The sequence below is a fragment of the Lucilia cuprina genome, chromosome 5 (assembly GCF_022045245.1).
Source record: "Lucilia cuprina isolate Lc7/37 chromosome 5, ASM2204524v1, whole genome shotgun sequence".
NCBI classification, from domain to species: Eukaryota; Metazoa; Arthropoda; class Insecta; order Diptera; family Calliphoridae; genus Lucilia; species Lucilia cuprina.
This window is the reverse complement of record NC_060953.1, coordinates 59,774,996-59,801,282: the sequence shown is the minus strand read 5'-3', so window position 1 is coordinate 59,801,282 and position 26,287 is coordinate 59,774,996. Positions and strand designations below refer to the sequence as shown.

General features: G+C 29.2%; 5 protein-coding genes across 6 annotated transcripts in view; 3 read left to right on the top strand and 2 right to left on the bottom strand.

Annotated features, from left to right (window-relative positions):
• Positions 1–7,275: 7,275 nt before the first annotated feature.
• On the top strand, positions 7,276–8,319 carry LOC111679855. The gene is made up of 2 exons (XM_023441451.2): positions 7,276–7,548; positions 7,606–8,319. Exons 1-2 carry the CDS (start codon positions 7,380–7,382, stop codon positions 8,208–8,210), a joined length of 774 nt encoding a protein of 257 aa, XP_023297219.2. The 5' UTR covers positions 7,276–7,379; the 3' UTR covers positions 8,211–8,319.
• LOC111679856 (ubiquinol-cytochrome-c reductase complex assembly factor 1) lies at positions 8,198–9,480 on the bottom strand. Its single transcript, XM_023441452.2, has 4 exons — positions 9,319–9,480; positions 8,981–9,199; positions 8,667–8,918; positions 8,198–8,596 (listed from the first exon to the last, which is right to left on the bottom strand). The coding sequence occupies exons 1-4, from the start codon at positions 9,376–9,378 to the stop codon at positions 8,315–8,317; spliced, it is 813 nt and encodes a 270-aa protein (XP_023297220.2). The 5' UTR covers positions 9,379–9,480; the 3' UTR covers positions 8,198–8,314.
• Positions 9,481–9,946: 466 nt separating this feature from the next.
• LOC111679854 (nucleolar MIF4G domain-containing protein 1 homolog) lies at positions 9,947–13,051 on the top strand. The gene is made up of 2 exons (XM_023441450.2): positions 9,947–10,988; positions 11,330–13,051. The coding sequence occupies exons 1-2, from the start codon at positions 10,034–10,036 to the stop codon at positions 12,991–12,993; spliced, it is 2,619 nt and encodes an 872-aa protein (XP_023297218.2). The 5' UTR covers positions 9,947–10,033; the 3' UTR covers positions 12,994–13,051.
• A 103-nt stretch (positions 13,052–13,154) lies between these two features.
• LOC111679857 (uncharacterized protein C7orf50 homolog) lies at positions 13,155–14,240 on the bottom strand. 2 transcript variants are annotated; one of them, XM_023441454.2, is made up of 2 exons: positions 13,986–14,240; positions 13,155–13,907 (listed from the first exon to the last, which is right to left on the bottom strand). In XM_023441454.2, the coding sequence occupies exons 1-2, from the start codon at positions 14,143–14,145 to the stop codon at positions 13,318–13,320; spliced, it is 750 nt and encodes a 249-aa protein (XP_023297222.2). In that variant the 5' UTR covers positions 14,146–14,240; the 3' UTR covers positions 13,155–13,317. The 2 variants fall into 2 exon arrangements, with proteins under 2 accessions (XP_023297222.2, XP_023297221.2); XM_023441453.2 differs by having other exon boundaries at positions 13,155–13,910; positions 13,986–14,238.
• Positions 14,241–21,024: 6,784 nt separating this feature from the next.
• The window catches only part of LOC111675850 (supervillin), a 330,599-nt gene continuing 325,336 nt past the window's right edge, over positions 21,025–26,287 (top strand). The window contains exon 1 of the mRNA XM_046951094.1: positions 21,025–22,126. The gene's annotated coding sequence lies outside the window, so the exon portion shown is untranslated. The remainder of the gene's footprint in view (positions 22,127–26,287) is intronic.

Below are 26,287 nucleotides of genomic sequence, written 5' to 3'. Positions count from 1 at the left end.
AATTTAGAAAAAAAAAATAAATTAAAATAAAACTAATTAAATGCTCATATGTATTTGTAAATTTAGTCTTAAATCTAAAAAAAACGTCCTCTTCTTCCTGTTACAAATTAAAAAAAATAAAAAAAAACAAGAAATTATTTTAAAATAACAAGAAATTATATATAAAAAAATAAAATACTCACTTCACAACAAGCAAACAAACACACACACACATAAAGAAATATTTTATTTCGAATTTATTTTTTACGAAAACAAATGTTAAGTATTTTTTTTATAATTTTAATGTTTAAACAAAACATAAAGCCAAAGTTTATTTTTAATTATTATAAAAAAACTATAAATTAAATTTAAAAAAAATTATTTTTTTTTAAATTAAAATAATTTTCAATTATTTTCTTATTTTTTTCAATATAATTTTATAATTTTTTAATAAACATTAAAAAAAAACCAACAAAAATATAAAAAAATTAGTTTTAAAACATTAAAAGTAGTTTTTAAATTTTTAAGTAAACTCAGTAATAAATAATACATAAATAATTAAACAAAGAAAAAAATATAAAAAATTAAAAAAAACACAAACAAAACAAATCAAACCCATCAATTGCCAAATTAATTGTAGCTTTTATCAATTAAAATATAATAAAAAATAAAAAAAAAACACAAAAATTTTATATTAAAAAAAACGTAATATAAAAAAAACCATAAAACATCTATAATTATTATACATTATTAATTATATTATACATACAAACAAAACAAAATATTAAACAAACCAGAATAAAAAATTTAATATAAAAAGTAGTTTGTAAATTTTATTTTTAATTACAAATGTTTAAATTCTTTAACAAAAAGTTTTCTTTTTTCAATAATTAAATAACTTTTTGCTTAAACATATATTTTCTCTTTTTATCTTATATACATAAAAAATATAATTTTAAATAAATTTGTTTTATGAGTTTTTAATCTGATGAAGAAAAAAAATAAAAATATTGAAAAAAAAAATAATTAAAAATTAAAATGCTTTTATTTTTATTGGTTTTCTAAAACAAAAATATGTTGTTTTTGTACTTTGCTCTATAGTTGTTTGAAAATGGAAAATATTTTTCAATTATAACAATCACACAGGCGAAAGGCATTTCTAGCAATAGTTGAGGATGTTCCCATTTTAAAAATTGAAACTAAATTTTAGAAATTTTCATATAGAATTTTTTAATTAAACACAAGTTTGCCGATCGAACATCAGTTTATCATTGTTATTGCGGATTATTGTTGTTTCTGACAAATTGTTCAAAGAATTTCTTAAATTTTCTATAAAATTAGACTTTTTGTTATCAATTTCTACAAAAAGTAAAATTTTTTATAATTATCTACAAAAACAAAAATGTTACGAAAACTTTTTATAAAAAGCGAAATTTTTTGAAAATTTTCTATAGAAAGGAAATTCTGTAAACATTTTTTTATAAACAGAAAATTGACAATTTTTTCTATAATAGGATAATTTCTTTTAAAAATTTTAATAAAAAAAAAATAATATTTTCCTAAAAATTTTCTATAAAAAAGAGATATTTTTTGAAAATTTTTGATAAGTTTTCGATGATAAAGAAATTTCAAAAAAGGGATTTATAAAAGTATATATATAAAAGAAATATTGGAAAAAGACTTTAACCTTTCCGAATCATGTTCTAGAGGTGAAAAAAGAAATTCACCCGAATATGAAAAACATTCATAAAGTTCCTGAATTTATTTGTCCTGGAATGCCAAAGAAGCGATCATTTCAATCACACAGTTTTAAACTTAAACGACTTTGGCAGACACGATCACAACCTAAAGTTTATAGAAAACAATCTGCAAAAATCCTGTAACAACTGAGGCATGATGGTGCAACAGTCTCAAAGCCTTTTGTGCTTTCTAGAAGCTAAAGTCCATAAAGACACAGATAAAAGCTGTAAAATCCAGAAACGATCCTGTCACAACTGAGGTCAGGACGGTGAAACAGACTCAAAGCTAAAGCCAATAGAAGACACCGATAAAAGCTGCATAAAACAGACACGATCCTGTCACAATTGAGGTCAGGATGGTGCAACAAGCTCAAAGCGTTTTGGACTCACAAAGTCCGTGCTTTCTTCAATGATTGGTCAGTTGGAAGTATATTTTCTCACATTTTGAAAATGATTTAAGAACTTACTCGAAAAAATATCTTTTGATCGTCCTATTCCGATATTGCCACAAGATTTTGATTTACAAATTTTATATGTTCTGTCACAATTGAGGTCAGGATGGTTCAACAAGCTCAAAGCCTTTTGGACTCACAAAGTCTGTGCTTTTTTCAATGATTGGTCAGTTGGAAGTATATTTTCTCAAATTTTGAAAATGATTTAAGAACTTACTCGAAAAAAAATATCTTTTGGATCGCCCTATTCCGATATTGCCACAAGATTTTGATTTACAAATTTTATATGTTCTGTCACAATTGAGGTCAGGATGGTTCAACAAGCTCAAAGCCTTTTGGACTCACAAAGTCTGTGCTTTTTTCAATGATTGGTCAGTTGGAAGTATATTTTCTCAAATTTTGAAAATGATTTAAGAACTTACTCGAAAAAAAATATCTTTTGGATGGCCCTATTCCGATATTGCCACAAGATTTTGATTTACAAATTTTATATATTGTTCTGAATAAAGATTCATAACGTTAATTTAAAATATTACTTTAAACTTAGTTATATTTTTCCTATCACAACATAGTACATTATTCCATACTATCCACAGGCCGACATTCTAAAATAAAACTCCATTACGATCTTCGGCAGAGGCATCCAAATTTTAGCTTTCTATGTGATCAGATGGCTTTAGAATCTAAAGTTTAGATAGTTGTGAAGAGAAAATATTATTATATAAATAAATATAGAATTATACGATAATCCAGGACAACTTTGCTTAAAATGCCTTTCCAAAAAACCAAATCTTATGTATGTATTTGTAAAATTAAAAACAAAAAAATCCACCGTTAAAGTATATTGCAACAAAATAAAAACAAATATTGAAAAAGTCCATATTAAAAAAATATATATATTACTTTAAAATAAAAATTTTTACAAATTGATACGGGATTTATTTAAAAAAACTAAATTAAAATCAAAAATACAAATAAGAAAAAATAACACAAAAATGGGAAAAATAAACTATAACATCTTTAAGTTTTAATAAGCAATTAATACACAATTTTAAAAAATTCATTATATATATATTTATTTTGGTTAAATAACACAAGTATAATTAATTTGTTTTACATAATTTTCCATAAAATACGTATCAATGTAGTTTATAAAAAAACAATTAAATTAATAATTATTAATAATAAAAAGATGTAATATGTGCCAAAACAGAAATAAATATAAATAAAATATGTAATTTTCATATGTTTAAACATTAATAGAGTTCACAGCTCCGAAAAAAAGAAATCAAATATACATATAGAAAAAATTTTAAAAAAAGATCCCAAAAAAGATAAATATTTTAGCACAAAATATAAAAAAACAAAAGACATAAAAAACAAGATCAAATTATATCTTCCTTGCAAAATAAAAAGTAACAGATTTAAAAATAATTATACATAAATACTATATGCTAAACAAAAAAAATTAATTCATTTAAAAAATATATAGTATACATAAATTATTATTTATATAAGTTGAAATTTTAATTAAATATCCAAAGTAAAAAAAAAAAACAAAAACAAAGCAAAATACATGAACCAGAACAATCACAGTCCTGTTTGAATTTATTCTTTATAATAATTATGTTGATTACCTCTTTTATTGTGAAAATTCAATTATATACAAGTCCCAAATAAGAATCCGAGGACCGTTAAATAAAAGGAAGATTTGCGATTTTAAATCTTGGTCAAAATATCAATCAACAATTACGATTAACAAAAACAATTTTATTAATTTTTCCTTTATTTATTTACTTATGTTCTTTCCATTTGTAAGGTTGTGAACTGTGAAAAATTACAAGAAAAAAACAAAACAAAATTAACACAAGAACAAAAAAACATAAAATTTATGAACACAGCGGAAAAAACAATAAAAATCATAAAAAATAATAGAAAACTTTTTTAAATTAATGGTATATTGTAAAATCAGTAAGTATTAATTTAAAATTGATAAAGATTAATCAATCAATCTATCGATCTATTGATCGATCTATCTATCTATCTATCTATCTATCTATCTATCTATCTATCTATCTATATGTATATCTATATGTCTATCTAACTATGTATCTATCTATCTATCTATCTATCTATCTATCTACCTATCTATCTGTCTATCTATCTATCTATCTATCTATCTATCTATCTATCTATCTATCTATCTATCTATCTATCTATCTATCTATCTATCTATCTTACTATGTATCTATCTATCTATCTAACTATCTATCTATCTATCTATCTATCTATCTATCTATCTATCTATCTATCTATCTATAACTTTTTGTAAAAATCATAATTGACCCTATAACCTATATAAGGCCCACCTCAGAAAATTAACTGTCTATAAAAAACATCTATAGCGATGAAACTCGATATAATCCATAATTGACCCTACGCCATATATACATACATATGTATATATTTCCTTTCAGAAAATTACTTTAACGCTCATTACTAGCTTAAAAACGAAGTAGAGAGATGAAATTCAACATTAACAAATTTTGTATGAACTTAAATCGTTCTAGAAAAATTAACGAAAATCGGGTCATAACGCCTGCTTAAAATCAATTCCGAACAAAAACCATTATTCTCAACGCCAAATTAGAAGTTCAGGCTAAAAAATATTTTCTAGAACTATTTGTGGAACCAATTTAAATTTTTCCTGGGATTTTACTTTTATTATTGCTCTACTTAAACTCACCTGCAAACATAACAACTATAATAGTTGTTACAACAAGGGTTAACCAACATATAACGAACTCATAGTCTAAATCAAGTCTAAATAAAATGCTGCAGGTCCGTGAAGAAATTCTCTACAATGTGATAAATTTGTATAAAAGAAGGCTTAACAATTGTTTCTTGAGAATATTCAGCCACCATAGTGTTTGGAGACAACAGGAGTTTCACTGAAAGGCGCACCAGTCATCGCGACTAATGGGTGTATGGTAGTGATTCTTCTAAGATCGATGGTATAAAACGAAGTAACCCCTGGATATGGCAAACCAGCTTCCGTCCATCGCCTTTGGCGATATTATACCATATGTACACTTGGCGAGCAACACCTAGGTGATTAGTTATTTTAACACTGCCATGTTCTCCTAGGAAGGTATACATTCAGAAAATGGACAGAAGTCCATCATGATGCCTCCACTTTCTTAAAAAAGATGTTCGTCAAAGACAAATAATTAATTATTTAACATCATAACTCACGTTCTTTAATTTTTTTATTTTGTGTTTAAAAAAAAAAACGATTAATATTTCTTTCTCTCACACAAAAATCAAATGTTTCCCAGTGTGAAACTGGTCTAGCTTGCACAGAAAATCGCTGAATTTTTCCGTCCAACAGATTTTGTTTGATGTCGCATTTAAAATACATGTTATATGACGTCCTAGAAAATTCTGGTTTGTCAAACCGCAATGCATTTTTCGTATCTCGTAAAATACGTAACTTAACGATTTTAATCATTCTAACTACAATGGTTTTCCAGATATACAATTTCATGTTTCGATTTCAATATCATAGAAAACTCAAAAAGTACCAGTTGGAGAATGAAAAAGTACCAAAAAATATCACTTAGTACCGGTGTTTCGAAAACTCCCCGTTAGCATATTTAGTGTTTCTTGAATAAAATCAAATTTCCCGTTTTTAGCCCTTTTGGTACTATTTTCCTTCCCATTAACGAAATAAAAATTCTGTTCTATAAAGTTGCAACATCGTATTGGGAGCCAGTTATTATGTATTCATATGTAGGTATAAGTTAATAAACCAAAAACAATGTTTCATAAAAAATACCAAAAATAAACGTTCGTCGTGTTATGAAGGATTCAAAAATATTTGTTTAATGTTCTCTGGTTTAAAAGATACATGGGGTGCAAAAAAAGTACTAAATTACAGTTTTTACCCGTTTATTCCCTAAAGGGGCCGAATTTGAAAAAATACCGGACACCTGTCCGAGGTTACCGAATTTACCATTTACCTACCCTAATCATTCGAATTTCCAAAAATCCGGTCTTAGTGGATCTATTTGGTGGGAGACCAACCTTCTGCCCAAATTTCAGCTCTTTAGCTAAAACCGTTTAGGCTGTGCGATGACGAATCTGTCAGTTAGTAAAGTTACGGCTTAAAACAATTGTTTCTTGTAAATATTCGGCCACCATAGTGTTTGGAGACAACAAGAGCTTCACTGAAAGGCACACCAGACAGACATCGCGCTCTATTATGGGTGTATGTTAGTGATTCTGCTGAGATCAATGGTATAATAATAAGTACGTATCCCAAGTATACCCCCTGAATGCGGCAATCAGCTTCCGTCCATTGCCTCTAGTTGATAATATACCATGTCACCACTATCCGACCGACCACCACCCGCCTAGGTGACTAGGTAGGTATACAATTGCCATTCTCTTGTGGGCATTCTTCCAGGAGACCATCATGATGACTCCTCTTTCTTGAAAAGAAAGACGTTCTTTATAGACAAATAAATAATTAATTAACACCATTACTTACATTTTTTTAATCTTCTAGATCTCACAAATATGTCAAATCTAGATTTCAATAAACACTTTTAACTAACAATTTAACTAAATTAAACCCAACACTTGCTGTTTCTTTGCACAATGACTCTGGGTATAGTAGTATAGCATACAATCTTTTATTAATTTCAATTGTTGTTAGTAAACAATTATTTTTTGTACACACACAACAACATGTTGTTGCAAATAAATAATGCAGAAAACATTTTGGCGCGAAAAAAATCTAGCAGAATTTCTTTTCGCAGTCGGCAGAATTGACATCAACTGCACTTCCCATTTAAAATGCACATGTTCGATACCCTAGCCCTTTACGGTATGACATACAAGCAATGTAAAATGGTGTAGCTCCGGTTGACGTCAACGAAGCTGGTTTGATGTCAACGAAGCTGGTTTGAAGTACACTTTTTACGTACTGTTGCCAGATTTGACGATTAACATGCTCAACGCGCGTTTTCTGCAAAATTATTTCGTCTGGCAACTTTTCGCTTAAGCTGACAATGACTAATGTGGCTACTCTATTTATGAGTTTGTTTACATATTCTTAGCAACAAACATATAAATGTCAAAATCGTAAAATTAAAGGAAAAAAAGTATTTTTAATAATTATTCAAAGTAACAAAAAACAATAATTATGACCAAAACAAGCCATAAAAAGAATAGACCATTTGATTTTAAGCTAATCGATTTAGTGGAACCTCATCCGGTTCTATATCAGCCAATACCCGGAATGTCTACATTTGAAGTGATGAAAACAAAAAGTACATTGTGGCAACAAATTTCCAATGAAATGGGTTTTCCTGGTAAGATTGTTATATATTAATTAATACTTGTTATTTATGTTAAAATCAATTTTCTAGTACAATTTTGTCTCAGTCGTTGGAATAACTTAAGAGGACAATTCCAAAAAGAGCTCAGACATTGCACTGAACTTTGTCCCAAAAGTGGTTTGATACGTGGTTCGACTTGGCCATATCTAAATCGATTGAAATTTTTGGAAGCTACTGTACTAGCTAATAGAACCAAAAAACTAAAATTAAGTAAACGCAAGTTGAAGGAATTACAACAATTGGAACAGCAATTTGAATGGCGATCGGAGGAAGAAGAAGACGAAGAGGAAGAGGAGGAGGAAGATAGACTAAGTGAGGAGCCTGAACATGAATACAACATAGAAGAAATAACCGATAACGTTGAACACACTGAGGTAATAGAGGAAACTTATATCGCTGATGAGGATTACTCTATTATTGAAGAAATTGCGGAGGAGGTAGTTGCCGAAGCTACAGAGCATGTCGAACACTTTACACCTAATGATACCATGGAAAATTATCGCAAAATGCAGTCACTTTTAGATACATTTGAAGAAGAAGCTATGCAAATCATAGAAAGACGTTTATTGGCTTTCCTGTGTAAATGCCAGTTAAGAGCCTTAAGTAATCAAACTATTGATGATTTGTTTGTTTAATTCTTATGATTTTTTTTCTTCTTTTCATTACATATTTTTATTAACAATTTATTTTAGTTTATACAAAAAAGAGAAATAAACTACAGTTTATATCTGATTTAAGATTAAATATGAATTTTATCCAAATCTTGCCAGGGTATTTTAGGTTTTATAAGAAAATCTTGACGCGTAAGATTATCCAACATTTGCACTTGACTTCGTACATATTTCACTAAACGTTCAATACGTTCATATTCTTCACAATTCAATTCGAAAAAGCGGCGCCATAAGGCAGCGGCCAATACCCTATCCTCAGACATAATGCCCTCATCATAGGCGATTAAGGCAGCTTGAAATTGTTCAGACAGCTCTTCGATCTGTTGACGTGTTCTCGAAGGATTGTTTGCCTAAAATAAAACATTTGAATATGAAAGTATTTTATAGAAAATAAGAAAATAATCTCGTATCTTTTATTACCCCTAATTTTTTAGCTCTAGTATTAACATCACCCCACATAGCTTCTACTATGCAATTGCGTAAAAAGCGGCCATCTTCACCAGTTTCCGAGCCTTCAGCCATGGATCTTAAGAGTAACATCCAAACATGCAACTCAGTGACCAAAAACCAAGAATTAAATGTATTGGGCATATCGAAGTCTTTGAAAAAGGCTAAATAATTTATTTTATCGGCCACACTTTCATACAGCATATGACTGGATACCCTTAAACGCTGGAGAAAAGAAGACAATTATATTTTATATATAAACATGAAAGTATGTTTATACTACAAACCGCTTTAGAATTTGGTGTAAATCCCACTTTTTTCAAAACCCTCTTTAAAATACCATTTTCTCCGGCATTTGTTTTATCATTAACTCCGGCTGGCGTAGTAGTCGTAGTACTTGCTGAACAATATTGGCAAGCCAATTGTCCTTGTGGCTTAAAAGTGTTTTGGAATTTGTTGACATCTGTGGCAATAACTTGTACGGTCAAATTGTTTACGGCAGAAATCTAATAAAATAATTTATAACGCATAAAATTTATTAAAAATGTTTATGTAAGAATGCATTTTAAAATGCAATTCGTTTTTCTTAAGTTATTTTTTTACATCATTGTGCAATCGCACTTACTGTAGGCATTAACAATGCTCTGGTATTGGGCAGTTTACTTAATAAACGTGTAGTTAACATTTTTAAGTGATTATTTTTAATTTTTTTATTAAAAAATTGTAAACATTCAGAAATTTTTTTATACAAAACACCACCACACTACACAAAGAAAATCACAACACCGAGTTGTTTAAAAAGAGTCTGCAAATGTCATAAGTTGTTTCACAATGGTAACACTTTAATGACCAAACAGCTGTGCCTAACACTTTAAAAAAAATCAAAAATATGTTATTGTGGAAACAGAGCAATTTATGTATAAAAATATATGAGAACTATAGATAATCTTGAATGAAACAAGATGAAACAATAACATTTATTAAGTATATATATATATATATATATATATATATATTATATAAAATATTATATATATATATATATATATATATATTTATATATATATAATATATATATATATATATATATATATATATATATATATATATATATATAATATAGAAGGTATCTTAAAAGTAATATTAACTATTCATTTTTCCTCAGTGTACTTCAACTCAAACTCTCTTGAACAGTTTTATTTTTTTTCTATTTCTTCTTTGCACGTGCTCCAACAGCTGCTCAGTTGTTTTTGTTTTTATTATAAATAAAAAAAATTAAGTGCAGTTTTTAAAACAAATTTTTAAATTTCTTCAAATTAAAAGACTTAAAAAGTCATAAAATGGTGAAATTAGCAAAAAAGAAGAACAAAACTAAACAAGCGCCTGTTAAGCCTTTAAGCCGTAAAGAACTACGCAAACAAAAGCTTCAGGAAAAGAAAGAACACAAACGTTTATTTTTCTCCAGCAAAACGGAGGGCAAGAAATTAGTGGCTGAAGCCAAAAAACAGCAACAAAGTGAAAAGATACAAACCAAAAAGAAAAGTAAAAAGCCTAAAGTAACTATTAATCCCGATGATATACCCATAGAACAACTATTGTCCGGTGAAATTAATTCAGATAATGATGAATCAGTGGATTCGGACTTTTCTGATGAAGAAGTAGATGCTCTGCTACCGGAGTCACTGAAATTGCAAATGAAAGCTAAAGCAAAACCAAAAGCTGCCGTGAAAAAACTCAAACTTATAGAACCTGCACGCCCGAATGCAGAAGACACTCATCGCAAGGAATTACAACGTCAGAAAGATTTGGAAAATGCATCCAAAAAGCGGCGAATTAAACAATTGAAACTGGAAAATGAGGAAGAAGATAAAGTGATAGCTAAACTAGAGAAAAAGTTGGGTTTAAATAAGACCAAAAATAAAAATCGTTTGGTGCGTAAAATGTTCAATGATGGTTTGGATTTTGCTTTGGAGTTGTGTCTCGACGATGAGGAGGAAAAGGAAAAACAGGCTTTGAAAGAAAAGCGCAGAGAAGAATTGAAAAAACAACAAAATAAAGAACCCAGCTGGAGTGATGAAGAGCAAGATGAAGAAAGATTTAATGCCATATTTGGCAGTGGTGGGGAGACAGATGGTTCGGAAGGAAATGAAGATTTGGAAGAAAATGATGCCGATGATTTTGATGATGAAAGTGATCTTGATGAAGAGGGAGATGAAGAAGAAGAAATGGAAAATGAGTTTGGGGGAGAAGATGAAGATGCAGAAGATGAAGAGAACCAGGAAAAGAAGGAGGAATGTAAGTGTATTAAATTCTTTTCAGATTTTATATGCGAGATTATAATGCTGACTTTAAATGAACTATATTCCACACTATGATGGACTATATTATACACTATATATGGAGTGTAGTCCATACTATTGGCAAGTCATAGTACAGAATATAGATGGACTGTAGTATAAACGAGACTTTAGTTTAGACGAGAATACAGTCAGACTTTAGAGAAGACTATATTCCACACTATACCGACTATACACCAGAATATAGTATAGTTTAGACAATAGGCGAAACGATAGTCTAGAATTTAGCAATATAGTCCAGAATATAAACATTTACATTTCCTTTATCTGATATTTCAGTCAAGGAAGATATTTACGGACGCAAACGAGACAAAGATGGCAATATTATTAAGGAGGGCGCCAGTGATGGTCCACAAAAATATATTCCCCCACATCAAAGGGCATTGCTGGCTGCTAAAGGCGATAACAAACAGGCTGAAATTTTGGAAAGACTGCGCAAACAATGTAAAGGTCTGCTCAATCGTTTATCAGAAGCTAATCTTCATAAGATTTCTACCGGCATAGAGGAACTTTATATGAAAAATTCACGTTTTAATATGAACGAGACCCTTAACAAGTTGCTACAAGAGGCTCTGATTGGTAAAGTTTTGGCAAATGAACGTATGGCGCAGGAACATATGGTTTTATTAGCTTATCTACATGCTCATATAGGCAGTGAAATCGGAGCACATTTTCTGCAAATGTTTATTGAACAATTCGATAATCTCTTAAAGAATCTTTCGCAATTGCAGCAGGAGGATAAGAGCTTAAATAATGTCGTACTAGTACTTAGCTACATGTATGTTTTTAAAATATTTGAACATCGGCTGTTGCTGGAAATCATAGAACGTTTAACCAACCAATTAGAGGAAAAGACCATCGAATGTCTGTTATTAATCTTTCAGTCGGTGGGTTTTAAACTTAGAAAAGATGATCCCTTGGCATTTAAACAAATGATGTTGTGTGTACAAACAAAAATAGCCGAAGCTCCGTTAGAATTGAAAGAGAATTTAAGGCTTAAATTCATGGTGGATATCTTAAATGCCGTTAAAAACAACAACATTAACAAAATACCCAAATTTGATCCTGAGCTGCATGAGAACTTGAGAAAGAAACTAAAGGCCATGTTAAGAAATGATAAATATGTTATAACACTTAATATAACCATGGAAGATTTGCTACGTGCAGATACAGTGGGTAAATGGTGGGTTGTGGGTTCAGCCTGGACGGGTAATATCAAAGAAATGGCTGCAGCACAAAAGAAAGCGGAGGGTGATGAAAGCTCTTCTAAATCGCAAAAATTTTCGGAACAATTACTCAAACTGGCCAAGCAGCAGAAAATGAATACCGAGGAAAGGCGTAATATATTCTGCATCATAATGAGTGCTGCCGATTATATAGATGCCTTTGAAAAGATACTTCATTTGGCTGTAAAGGATCAACGTTCCATAGCTTATGTTACTATACACTGTTGTCTCAACGAAAAGGCCTCCAATCCTTATTATGCCCATTTGGCTTTAAAATTCTGCAACTATAATCGTAAATACCAATTAGCCTTCCAATTTGCAAGTTGGGATCGCATTAATGAAATAGATTCTCTTAACAAAATACAAGTACGAAACTTAGCACGTTTCCTGCAGCATCTTATAATTAATAATGGCTTACAGTTGGCTGTTTTAAAAATTGTTGATTTCCTGCAGTTAGATAAACAGTCCTTTGCTTTGATGAAAGAAATCTGCAAGGGTTTGCTTTTGTCTTCTGAGGAGCAGGATTTGTATCAAGCTTTCGAACGATTGGCTAAGAATACAAAGTTACAACAGTTCAAACAAAGTTTACGTTTGTTCCTGCAACACTTTTTGCTTAAAGAACAAGGTTCCACCTTAAAACTAAGCGAAGAAGAAATGGAATTACTGCAAAAACGTGTAGATTATGTTGATAAATTGTTAGCTTATGTAGATATATAACAGAGAGTAAAACTATAAGTTATATGTATATATAATAAAAAGACTAAATTTTTTAATATGTGAAATTTTTTATAGAAAAACTAAATTAAAATAAATTAATTAAGAAGTGCTTAAAAAAATTCTTTAAATCAGGTACAAAAAATTTATCGAACATTTTCTCAAACTTTTTTAACAAAATCATCAAAATCCTTTATTTAATAATTAAAAAAAATTATTTTCGAAATTTTTTTATTAGCTTCAGGTAAAGAGTTTTCTTTTTCGAAACAATTGAACTTATTCTATACAAATTAATTATTTCCAATTATAGTTTTAATAACAATTGACTTAATCGAATATTTGCAATAAATCTCTAGCTCTTTGGTATTTAGCTGAATTAAGTATAGATTGCCTTTGCTCTTCTGTTTCTTGCTGTTCACATTGTCTATCTATCTCCTCAATAATATCGTTGGCCAATTTAACTATTTTATCTTTAGCAGCACCCTTGCTGCCAGCTAAATATTCCAAAGCAATACCCCACACTGTATCGTCCAATTTATCACTTTCGAACATGGTTTGTTGAATGGAAATTTGACGTAGTTTCTCAAATTTCCAACTATCACGTGCATGTTTCCATTTATTCAAATATTCTGTATTACGTTGTTTTTCCTTCTCGGCCGACTGACCCTTTTGTGCCTCGAGTAATTTTTGATGTTTTTGCTTTTTTTTCTGACGTCCCGTTACTATAGCTAAATTATTCTCTGGTTTTTCACTTTCTTTTAACTCCTCTAAAGTTGGTTCATGCAATTCATCGTCCACCTCGTGGTCGTCGTTGGCAGGTTCATGATTGGCTTCATTTTGTTCAGATTTACTGCGTTTTTCTTGCACATCTTCTCCCTTCTCTTTATTCTTACGTTTTTTTGATTTCTTTGTGCTGACTGCTACAATAATAGAAGATAGAAATTATTAATAATTTATTTCTATAATATAATATTAAGAAAATATCCAATCCATACCTTGTTCAGTTTCTGTATTTATTTGCATTGCTTCATCTACTTCGTTACTGGCCTCCACAATTACACTTTTATTTGCTACTTCATCTTCTGTTTCGGTATTGGTGTGTTTCCTTTTTTTACCTTTAGGTTTTTTAACTGTGCTAGTTTCTAATTTTGCCATTATATTTGTTATATTTAGTATAAAATTCGATAGAAATACTACTTTGAGGAAAATCGTGCAACAATTTCTACGATTTATTTACCAAATGTCAAAAATCAGAGTTGTTTTCAATTTTTTGTTTTTTTTTCATCACAGGGTGTGCGAGAGATTATTAAGAGTGATACCATATTTTAGATAAATAATACATATAATCGCATGAGAGATAAAAGTATTTTGTATATCAAACATTTAAATATGTATTATGGAGTTTGTTTCACATTAAAATTTGATCGTAGACTTACAAAGGTATTATTTTAATTTAATTTTAGCTTAGATTTAGCTTTTCTTGTTAAAAAAGAATAAAAAGTATAGACTTTACCACTATGTATATAAGATCACAGTATATCTTAGCATCCTAAACGTATAAATTTGTATAAATCAGATACACATATGTTTTTTTTCTATAAATTCTTCTAAACGGTTTAATCTCATTATAATCTGGCATCCCAAAACTTTAAAGTTGACATTTAATCCTTTTTCTTATAACAAACAACTCTGACTTTACAGCAACATATGTTCATGTAAACATACCATAAGCAAAAACAACAATGAAAACAAAAAAGCCCTCCAAAAACACAGAGGAATAATCAAGTAAAGTAAAATGCAAATTAGAAAATTTGGTGCGAAAAATTGAGTGCCGTCTGTGTTCCGTAAAATTTAAGTAAAAAAGTTCAATTTTTGCAAATAAAATAGAAGTGCAGTTAAAGAAAATAAGTTATAAATAAATGTAAAAAGAAAATTAAGCAAAATAAAGTGTTCTAAAGCAAAGTAAATAAGTTGTAATTTCCAATTGGGAAAAATCTTCCTGTTGCAAAATACTACAACAGGCTGTAAAGCAATTAAGTGTTTGTTAAATTTATTGTAAAATTTATATAATCTATTAAAAAAGCTTTTAAATTATTGAAAATATTTTAACAAAATACAGAAAGAAATAATCTTTGTAGGTGGTTTAGTTAAAGGTAAGTTTGTTAAATAATAAGGAAGTAGGGGCAGCAGTGATACTACAAATAGAGCAAGCAGCTTTTTTCCTTACTAGGAGCAAGCCAATTTTTTATAAAACAGGGGCTATTATCTTTAATCTATTATCTTTAGTTAATAAATACCTAAAAAAGTAAAGTTTAATGTTTGTGCAAAAAAAAAATCATATCAAAAGTGTAAAAATGTTAAGTGTGTGTTTTTTGTTGTTGTATACCTACATCTTACTCATCAATTTTTGTAATTCGGTCAAGGCCAAACTCATCTCAATACAAACAATAACAATAAGAACAGCATGCGGCCATATTAAATAATGTTTTTTTCAAACTACATTTTCTGCCAAGGATGTCATCGTATGTAGGAGGTAAGTTGAATTAATATATTCTTAATTATACCCTACACCACTATAGTGGGGAGGGTATTATACGTTTGTGCTGATGTTTGTAACATACAAAAATATTGGTCCAATACCCACCTTAAAGTATACCGATCGATTCAGAATCATTTTTTGAGTCGATTAAGACATGTCCGTCCGTCCGTCCGTCTGTCCGGCTGGCTGGCTGGCTGTCCATGTAAACCTTGTGCGCAAGGTACAGGCCGCAATTTTCAAGATAATTTGATGAAATTTGGACCAAGCATGTTTTTTGGCACAAGGACGAAGCCTATTGAAAATGGTTGAAATCAGTCCATTATTTCACCTAGCCCCCATACAACCGTACCTCCCGATTTGAACTTTTTATGCTATAATTACGCCAAATATTCTGCTATCTCTCTAAAAATTGGCACAAATAAGTTTTATATAAGTATAAATGATACTGCAGATTTTCGTAAGGATCGGCCTATATTTGACCCTAGCCCCCATACAAACCCCCCTTCAAAAAATGACTTAAACGTCTAAAATTGACTTGTAACCATTTGTATCGCAATGAAACTCAACAAAACTAACTGTTATTTAGAAATATATCCTTTTCCCAAATTTACCGAGGATCGGCCCATATTTGACCTATATAAAGCCTCATTTAGAAATTTTAGTTTTTTATCAATAAATGGCTTAAATATTTGGAATTATGGTAATATTCAACATAAAAGTTTCTTTACAAAAAATAAAAATTGTATAAAAGTAAAAATTGTAAAAATATACTCATGGTGTAGGGTATTATATGGTCGGCCATGCCCGACTATACTTTCCTACTTGTTTTTATATAGGTATGTTCCTTCAATTTATATAAATAAAACTTTCTATATAAAAATTCCATTAAAATATAATTACATAGACATAAAGAACCCTAGTAATGAATAAATACTGTTAAATTTATATTAATGTGCAAAATAACTTTATAAAGAACTGATAAAAACGTTTCCTGTGATATATATTTAAGTTGTTTGTTCCCGATTAGGAGGTCTAGTCCTAGTGGGTATCTTGTGTCATCTCCCATATAAGAAAATCTTTAATTAGTAGGTATATCTGAGAAAACACCTATAACAGTTGGTATCCTAAAATTTGTTCAGCTTTTGTATCATCATGAATATTTAGCACAACAATGGGAGCTAGAATCTTTAAATTTTGCACGAAAATAGTCAGACTATAATTAGGCGGTCTTGTTGTTGTTGTAACAGTTCGACAGTGGTCGACAGTTTTTCCCTAGGGAAAGAATATATGGGGAATATTGCATCTCCCATATAAATTCAGCATATCGTTTAAATTTGGCACTAACATTTGTTACATAAATGAGACAATATAAATTAAATACAAACATTTGCATGTCACAATGCTGGGCTTGTGGGCGTGGTACCTCCCATAATAATTAAATACAGAAATTCGCATATACAATATAAAACTACTAAAATTTTTTGTATTTATGAGAACATATGGGAAAAATATCGGATTATCTGTAAGGGCTTGGCACCCATAACAGTATATGTTAATTTGGAGTAAAATTAGCAAACTTGCAATAGTTGGCGAGCCATCTCCGATGTGAGTAAACAACAAAAATGCATAGAGAAACCATTACAGCTAGAATCTTTACAACACGTAATTTTTTTAATTTCTATAAAGATGGAATTTATTCGATATTATCCATACAATTCAAATTGGTTGAAAAAGTTTACCTAATATAGATCTTTTTATTTGCCCAATGTTAGGTACTTAACATTAAGCAAATGTATGAAAAAAATCTCAATAATAATTAATTAGTTATTATTTTATGAACACATTTAAATTTCATATAAACAATTTTTTAAAATACTCCATTCATTCTTCAAAAGCAGTAATTTTTATCAAATCGAAAAATCCACACACTTGCATTCAGCATTCCATTTGTCACCTACAAATTGTTGGCATTTTATTGAATCACAGCAGGAAAATTTTATTTCTTTCACAACTGAGGAGTCATTTTAAATTTAAATAATACAAATGTGACTGTGATTGACTGGCAAACTGCATTTAGATTAACAAAAGTATTTCTTTTTTTGATTTTATTTTTCTTTACACATCTTAGAATATATTAAAATGATCATCTCACAGCATTTAGACACAAATTTCAATGAATCTCGTTCAAAAGAAATGAAAAACATCAATGAATATTGCAGACAAACAAAAAACAATAACAAATGTTTCTTTCCCAACATACATAAAGTTATCAAATTTTATTTGTTAAAAACTTTTTTTATAAATTAAACATCAAAATTATTTAAAATTTAAAATTTTTATCAAAACAGTATTTTGTAAGTTATTTTTAATTTTTTATTGAATGAAAGATATCGATTTAGACGATGGTTAGTTATATTGGATTGTAGACCAGATTCAATCGTTTTCAGTGCTATGGATCAAGTACTGCCCAACTTAGGGGAGGTTAAAGTTGTATATTTTGTACAGGGTTTAATTCAAATGAGTCTGGCTTACTTCTAAATAATAAAAATTTCAACAAAATCGAGAGACATTGATTTTAAAATTTTGATACGATATGGCCAATATCATGTATATAGGTATCGTAGAAAAGGGTATCATTTATACAGTAAAATGTTGCTTAAATTTATAATTAAAAAAATTTTAATATCTTCAAGTGCAAATATTTCTAAAAAGTTTGATTCAAAATGTTTCCTATTTTTGTTAAACGATTGTGTGTGTTGGGTTAACAATTTTATGTTTTTTTGATTTGGGATGTGTGTAGTTAGTTTAACCGATATATTGAGTTGTGTTTTTTTCTCAAATATATTTTTTACTTTATAAAAACGTGTGTGGGTAATTTCATTTAGTTTAAAATACTCACTCATTTACTTGTTGTTTTTTTTTAGTATCATCATCTTAATGTACTCATTTCTGTTACTTTTCTTTTTAATGTGATGAACTTATTGTTTTTTGTTCTTTCCATTCAATAGAGGGTTGATTTTTTTGTTTTTATTTTGTGCTTTTTAAATTGTTTTCTTTTAACGTGTGCTTCTTACTTTGACGTAAGAAAACAAGTGGGACTAATTCTGTTGTTGATGATATTGGCTATAGTCGACTACACATATACATACTATATTCAATCAGACATTTGGTCAAACTATACAAATTTAATACTAGGTCGATTCGTTGAAATATAATAAGATCATTAAGTTATTTATTTTGGTCTCTGTGATGATCATACATCAACGATCATATTATATTAAAAATTATTTAACTTTTTTTCAATATCGATTAAAACAAACCAGAAAAATGGGCGTATTAAAAAAATTTGATTAAAGATTGGAAAGATTGGCCTCTGGCAGGTTAGTGTTCTAGTCTAGTAGACTGGAGGTTGTGAGTTCAATTCCCACCTGAGGCACTGGTTGTGTAGCGCACAACAGTCCCGATAGATTTTTAGGTGTATTTCTTTGGATTTGATGTATATATGTACATACTCCTTTCAAACTAACTAGCTAACTAGCTGGAAATATTGAAATAGCTTTCTAAAGCCCTTTTTGCTAGGACCAATATGTATTTCACAACAGTGCAGTATCAATGTTTCCAACAAGATCATTAAACATGCAGTTACACAATGATATTTTTAAAAGAATGTTTGGTAATCGTTTATCTCGTGAGCCGACTGTTAAATGTGTGGAAGCATTTATATTCTCGTTCACAAAATTTATAATGTCTGATCACCTGATCTCCCTTATAAAACCGATATACCAGAAATGCGTTTTTAATAGATATGAAGAACGGAGAGTCTAACATGAGCGATCGAGAGGACTTTACTCTAAAGAACTTTTAAAATTTTTTCAATGTTCTGTTAAAACTATTTTTCATTAGAATTTGTATCGTTTTTTAAGATTATTGAAAAACATTTATTGTTGTTAGTTTGTTGAGTGTTGTAATATTGGTTGAGGGACATTGTTTAGCCCAAAGAAGCCATAAAATAAGTATTTACAAAAAAAATTAAATGTTGTTAGTTGTTAAAAAATCAAATTAAAATCATATTTTATTAATTTTGAGAAAATTTGTGGTGGAATTTATATGAATATGTTTTAGATGTGGTGAATTAATATGTGTATAAATTTTAATTTTTAATTTGATGTATGGTTTACTTTAGAGATGTTTAAAAAAGCAATGCAATATGATATAATATTAATAGAATGGACTAAATTAAATTATCTATTTAAATTGTTATCTTAGGAATATCGCTGGAAATATTGAAATAGCTTTCTAAAGCCCTTTTTGCTAGGACCAATATGTATTTCACAACAGTGCAGTATCAATGTTTCCAACAAGATCATTAAACATGCAGTTACACAATGATATTTTTAAAAGAATGTTTGGTAATCGTTTATCTCGTGAGCCGACTGTTAAATGTGTGGAAGCATTTATATTCTCGTTCACAAAATTTATAATGTCTGATCACCTGATCTCCCTTATAAAACCGATATACCAGAAATGCGTTTTTAATAGATATGAAGAACGGAGAGTCTAACATGAGCGATCGAGAGGACTTTACTCTAAAGAACTTTTAAAATTTTTTCAATGTTTCTAAGCTTTTAGATCTTTAAGAACTAATTGGCGGCCACCCAGATGAATCGCAATCAATATTGTTTAAATTAGTTTTAAAGATTTTTTTATATTTTCGCGGACCTTAGCTACAGACTGCTAGAAGTCCGCGGATTAAAAACTGTAATAGAGGATCTTGTTAAATTGTGTGATCCAAAATCAATTTTCATAGAATACATTTGGATTAGACAATTCTACTTGTACAATTACAGAGAACAAATCCACTAAAGATCTTCTTAAATCGTGTATCTTTTCGGAGTTTACATTAGCCTCTGTTGGTTTTGGAAAACTGATATCATTAGTGCTGCCAAAGGTTGGGAATACAGTAAAATCACAAAATTTAGTTTTATTTCCAAGTCTCTACAAACCTTTGGTCCAACTTAACATACCATTAGCTAGCAAAGATATGGACCGTAGTATACAAAAAGAATTTAATAAATATATCATTTATAAATGTTTGTGTGTGTGTTTTTTTTTGTTTAACCAAAAAGACCGCACACTAAAGAATTGTGTTTCACTTTCAGTCTAAAGTTGTTTTTTTTTTCAGCTATTTGTTGTTCTGTTTTCTTTGGTTTTCTTTTGAATTTTCCGTACATATGAATGTATATTTTTCGTATATGTTGTGTTGTTTTTGTTAATGATGTTTTTGCGCAAAAGTGTTACGCTGCCCCTGTTGTCTGTCTATCTTTCTTTCTATCCATCTATTCGTCTGTCTGTCTTTCCGTTCACACTGATACTTGATGGGGTAACAAAATTCTAGTATGAATTCAGTTCAGCATTGTTGAGTTCTTAAAACGAACGTGTTTTTCTTCTTTTCTCTCTTTCATAATTTCGGTGTGAAAAATCGTCGCGTCGCGTGTTGCGGTTTCCTAATACATTTCGATTTCGATAAAAATCTATTTATTTAATATTATATTGTATATGTTTATTTTGATAAAAAGAATTTCCGGTTTAATAAAAAGTAAATTGTTTTTTTAAGCGTTTAAACGCCTAAACGCTAAAGGCCTTTAACGAAAAGTAAACGACGTTTTAACGCGTTTTTAATTGAAAGTGTGTGCCTCAAGGCGTATAAGTGTTTTTAATTTCAAATTTATATTAAATTTTTCAAATAATATAAAATAAAAAAGGCGTTTTCCCGCTATTTTGTATGAAACAAGAAAATAAAATCTATTGTATTTATTTGCATCTAGTAAAGAGTTGTGTTGTGGAACAGAAAACTGCAAAAAATCTGTAATTTAAAACCATTTGTTATTCTAATTGGATTGACGTGTGTTTACACTCAATAGCCAGCTACTAACTGTCCACAGTAGTACGTCAACAAAAACACACCAACTGCTTTAAAATTTATATGCCATTGTGTTCCATTGACTTCCTCAAACAACCAGACTTTATTTTACTAATTTTCAAAGTATTTTTACAAAAAAAAAAGTTTCTCACATTAAACCAGCTAAAAAAGCTAACAAAATATAAATAAAAAAATCAATACGTCTAAAAATTGCTTTAATCCTTTACGTGTTTAAAACGTGTTTCAAAGTGTGCGTGTTATTTTTCCTTGTTTACAACGAAAATAAAATATATAGAAAACATAAAAAGAAAAATACACGTTTTAGTGCGGTTTCTAAGGTGACCAATTTCATCAATTCAATAATATTGGAACCACAATAAAAACGTTTTACGTAAAATAGAAAAAGTGCTACAACAATTAGTCAACTTAAATAAAAATTTTCATATATATTTTCTCTAAAACGCATTACAAAACACCGGAAATTTTACCAGTTGTTCAATTCAACCAACAACAAACGTCAGTCAATAATATTCAACAGATATTTTCTTTTTGTAAAAAAAAAAAACAAATAAAAACTACAAAAACCAAAAGAAATATTTCAAAAATTTTTTCATTTACTTTGGTGGGATTAGTTCGCCATTGAATTTCTTTAATGTCCATCAGTACGCAACCTTAGTGTAAGTATATTGAAAATTTAAAATAAAAAAATATTTCATAAAATATCTTTTCGATTCTAAAGAACTCATTAAATATTGGTTGGGTGTAAATCTAATTTCGCTTTGTTTACTTAACTGACAATTTTTTTTGAACAAAAATAAAAATTCGCTTTGGCTTTTAAAAGTTTAAGTTAATAGATAATTTCAAATTAGTTTGCTATATATTTTTACAGTAATTAACTCCCCGAGAGGAGAAAAGATCTTAAATGCTAAACTTTTGATCTAAGTGCCAATGCAATGGATTTCTTTGTTCAACTCTTTAAAAAATGGGTGAGTGTTAAGTTTGTTACCATAATCCGTAATAGTAACAAAACGATCATTGAGTTTTATGATCCTTAATTGAAAAATCGTATAAATTCTGCTCCCTATGAAAGATGATGGAAAACCTGTAAAAATGTTTTATAATTTTTTCAAAAACGTTTTATTCCCTTAAGACCAGGCGCGGATCCACGGTAAGTGTTGAAAAGGAAAATTTCTCCCTACCAAAACAGAAAATTTTTCATACAAATTATAAAAATGAGGAAAAAAGAAAAGGGAATATAAGTAATATAAGTAAAAAACCAAATGTTGAAATGCTCAAGCTGGATCCGCGGCTGTTATAGACCAAATTACTCTTTAAACACTTTCTAATACAATAAGTAAAAATTTATTGTATTATGCAATAAGGTCTTGAAGCACAGAGCTAGACAGTTGAACGAAAAACTTAAATTCTTGTCAGAAATCTCGAGAGGTTTTGAATTGCATAAATAAATGGGATTGAAGCATGCGATGAACAGGAAGGTCAAAGAAAAAGTAAAACATTTTTGTATCAGATTTGTTTTAGGGTTCCTTTAACAGCTATGTTCACCTTAATATGTAATCGATTAATTCTTCCTAAAATCGACCTAATTTTGATACCCCAATTTCCCAACATTGAAAAGTTGCTACATATTATTACTTGCTTTGTATAGGGAGATGTTATCTAGATAATGCAGATCTATCATCAACATGATCATCGGCTGAAATTTGAGGAGTTCTTTGTTCGATGTTGGCTTTTCTAGTTCTCAGCCTAAACAGATTAAATCGCAAGTCCGTTCGGTCTCTCCGTTTTTTATAGACATTTTACTTTGTTTAACATTTATTTAAAAAGTGTATTGACAATATTGCGTGGACTTAGAGATTACCAACTCCTCCAAAGAATTGCAAAAGAAAATCCTTGCAAATTATTAAGATTTTTGACTTTTCGTAAGCACCAACGATCGCAGTTAAGTGAGGATCACACCACCTATAAGGTTCAGTTTTACAGGAACTTTTAATCAGTTCTACAAATTTTAAGACTTTAGTAGGAATCTGTTAATAATGCTTGATTTAAAAAATGTTATTTTAGTTAAGAAAATTTTCAACGATTTAATCTTGAGATGTCATGATCACTCTTGTGCAGTCTTAGTTTCGGAATTGGTGTAAGAGAAATGTATGGGTTTGGTATAGATTCCACATACCTGCTCTGATTTATTTTTTGGGTCATTCGAATGAAAACTTATGTTACAGTTAGAGATTTTAAAATGTTGTCATATTATGAGATTTATGGCAGTTTATATATGAATATTTCAGATATAAACTGATTCAGATGATATATAACTATTATAGGGAAAACGCTGGATATTATGAAACACCACAGCAAAATCTTGGTAATGACTTGCACAACAATTTCCTTTTCAATGAAAACTACATACCCTCTACACTATTTTCAGTACTCTAATAATAACTTTCATGTAATCATATGCGTAAATACTTATTATTAGTTTATTTTTGGTCTTGAAGTATCAATAATTCTTTTACTAAAAGCAAATTTTATTAATATCAAACTCGATAGGTGGACAACTAATAGTTTAAACCCTTTTATTAAATCATAACCTGACCTGACAAGTTTATAAAGTTTAGCTGTCATGACAACGTCCTTTTAATGTCAGCACTCGTTCCAATAAAGTGAATTTTATCTAATAAATAGAAGTTAGTAAAAATAATTCAACTGTGCAAGACTAAATTAAAATACCACCAAAGTCCAGTATTAGTATTTTAAAATCATTCATACAAATTAGGGTTAATTGTTATAAACAAAAGGCAACAACAATAACACTAAAAAATAATGCACCCTCAATTAATTTTTACAAAAGCACTAAAACCTCTAAGTGCGTGGAAAATTTTCATATATTAAAAAAACATCATCAACAAGAAAACACGGCCAAGAACAACAGGTGCTCTTTAATGCTTAAAAAATAATACGTACATAAAAGTATATTACCTATAATTTAAATGCAAATATATTCATTGACCCTTGAAACATCGATATTTGACATTTGTATTTAATTTCCCTTTTCTACTCAAAGATTGAGGTAACATTGAAAAAAAAACGAATAAAAATAAATAATTTAAAAATTAATATTAAACCAATACCAGTTGGAAATGGATACAAAAATAATTGTGAAAACATTGTTTATAAAAAAATTGGTACATATTGTTGAAATTGCACAAGACATTGTAGCATTATGTCAGCAACTAGTAATTCTCATCTGTTTTCTAGTTTATGATCAATGACAAAAATAACTTAACAGAACAGATTGAGTCAATGGATAATTGATAATTAAAAAAAAATATTTTAGCTTATACAAGACATATCAGCACTTTGTCAACAGCTTATAACCCTCCCCTGGTTATCGGTTTCTGTTAAATGCTTTAACTTTATCAGTGACATAGTGAAGTTACCAGAAGATATAATCAATGGAAATGACCTCGGTCTTATTGCTAACATTGTATCTTATTAATACCCGGGGTTTCAAATGTCATGAAATATTGGAGTTTGAAATCTGTTGAAATTTTCCAATTGGGTTTGCAAACATACAACCCATACTTTTACCACTATTTCAAAGAAAACTTCCAAGTGTTTTGTTTTCGATTGTATTGTGGAAACATAAATAAACATAAAATATTTCTAACAAGAATTTATTTGAAAACCAAACAAGGTTCTTTATTTTATATTAGATAAATATGTACTTGTTTATTAGTGAAACGGAAATGCAATATGCAATATCAATCTTAGGAACATGGTACATGCTGCAAGTTTTTTTTTTAATACTTAATAGTTTTTAGAGAAAGAAAACAGCTTGCAGCCTCTGCATCGAACGATGAAGGTTAATGACTTGCTAGTTTGAATTGAAAACATAAATCTTATTATCTCAAAGAATTTAATACAGCGATTTATGCTAATATTGTGTATGTTTCTGTTTTAGTTCGGAAATTTACCAAAATTTGAACTTGTTTTTTCCTGAGAGTTTTCCTAAATGCTATGTAGTTTTCTGTTGTGTTTAGGATGTCTAAAGATCTATTTAACTTTTCTAACATTGAATTTGAATTAAACTTCATTATATTATTTCCCAATCTTGATTAGCATGATTTGTGTTACTAGATGTATCAGATCTAGTTACATCCTTCATTCTAAAGGTTTTTAGTGTTTTTTTTTACAATTAGCCTCATCTGTGAAGAGTGATATGTATTTTTCTAATTTGCACTCTTCAGATGGTTTATAGGAAATTAGCAACGGGATTTTAGAGGACTGCTTTCTTTTAAATCTTTCCCACATATCATATCGAAGTATTATTGAGTCCTAACTGAAACAAAAACTATGAAAATAACTTTATTTTAGGATCTTGCTGGTTATGCGTCCAGTATATAAAGAGATGTTTGATTTCATTTTTTCGAAATGCTTGGTTTGTCCATAATTTTTAAAGTTCTTCTTTCCTTGAAAACTACTGTACGGAATACTATCCAAGAACATAAATATTTCAGTAATTGATCGACTAAATACGTCATAATTGATATATAATTGAGTTGACTTTCTCTTTTCACTTCCTTTAGTTTTTCAGCTTCTTTTCCGAAGTTTTTCAAATTCACGATACAGTCATCGAAAATCTTTTCACTCTACAAAAGTGGGAGGTGTGAGATAAAAGTCTCTTGAATGGGAGTGCATTTGTCATTGTTATTCTTTCATAATTTTCACGCAGTTCTGGATTGTTTGCATAGTTTATGAATTGTTTCCTTTAAACCAACTTCATTAAATCATTATTGGATCATTTACTCGAAAAAGAC

Excerpts from the sequence above, each read along its gene's own strand:
- LOC111679855 (XM_023441451.2), top strand. The coding sequence starts at position 7,380 with ATGACCAAAACAAGCCATAAAAAGAATAGACCATTTGATTTTAAGCTA. Across the intron at positions 7,549-7,605 it reads CAATGAAATGGGTTTTCCTG|TACAATTTTGTCTCAGTCGT; the intron begins GTAAGATTGTTA and ends TCAATTTTCTAG.
- LOC111679856 (XM_023441452.2), bottom strand. The coding sequence starts at position 9,378 with ATGTTAACTACACGTTTATTAAGTAAACTGCCCAATACCAGAGCATTG. Across the intron at positions 8,919-8,980 it reads TTACACCAAATTCTAAAGCG|CGTTTAAGGGTATCCAGTCA; the intron begins GTTTGTAGTATA and ends TCTTTTCTCCAG. Across the intron at positions 8,597-8,666 it reads CTAGAGCTAAAAAATTAGGG|GCAAACAATCCTTCGAGAAC; the intron begins GTAATAAAAGAT and ends GTTTTATTTTAG.
- LOC111679854 (XM_023441450.2), top strand. The coding sequence starts at position 10,034 with ATGGTGAAATTAGCAAAAAAGAAGAACAAAACTAAACAAGCGCCTGTT. Across the intron at positions 10,989-11,329 it reads CCAGGAAAAGAAGGAGGAAT|TCAAGGAAGATATTTACGGA; the intron begins GTAAGTGTATTA and ends CTGATATTTCAG.
- LOC111679857 (XM_023441453.2), bottom strand. The coding sequence starts at position 14,145 with ATGGCAAAATTAGAAACTAGCACAGTTAAAAAACCTAAAGGTAAAAAA. Across the intron at positions 13,911-13,985 it reads AAATACAGAAACTGAACAAG|CAGTCAGCACAAAGAAATCA; the intron begins GTATGGATTGGA and ends CTATTATTGTAG.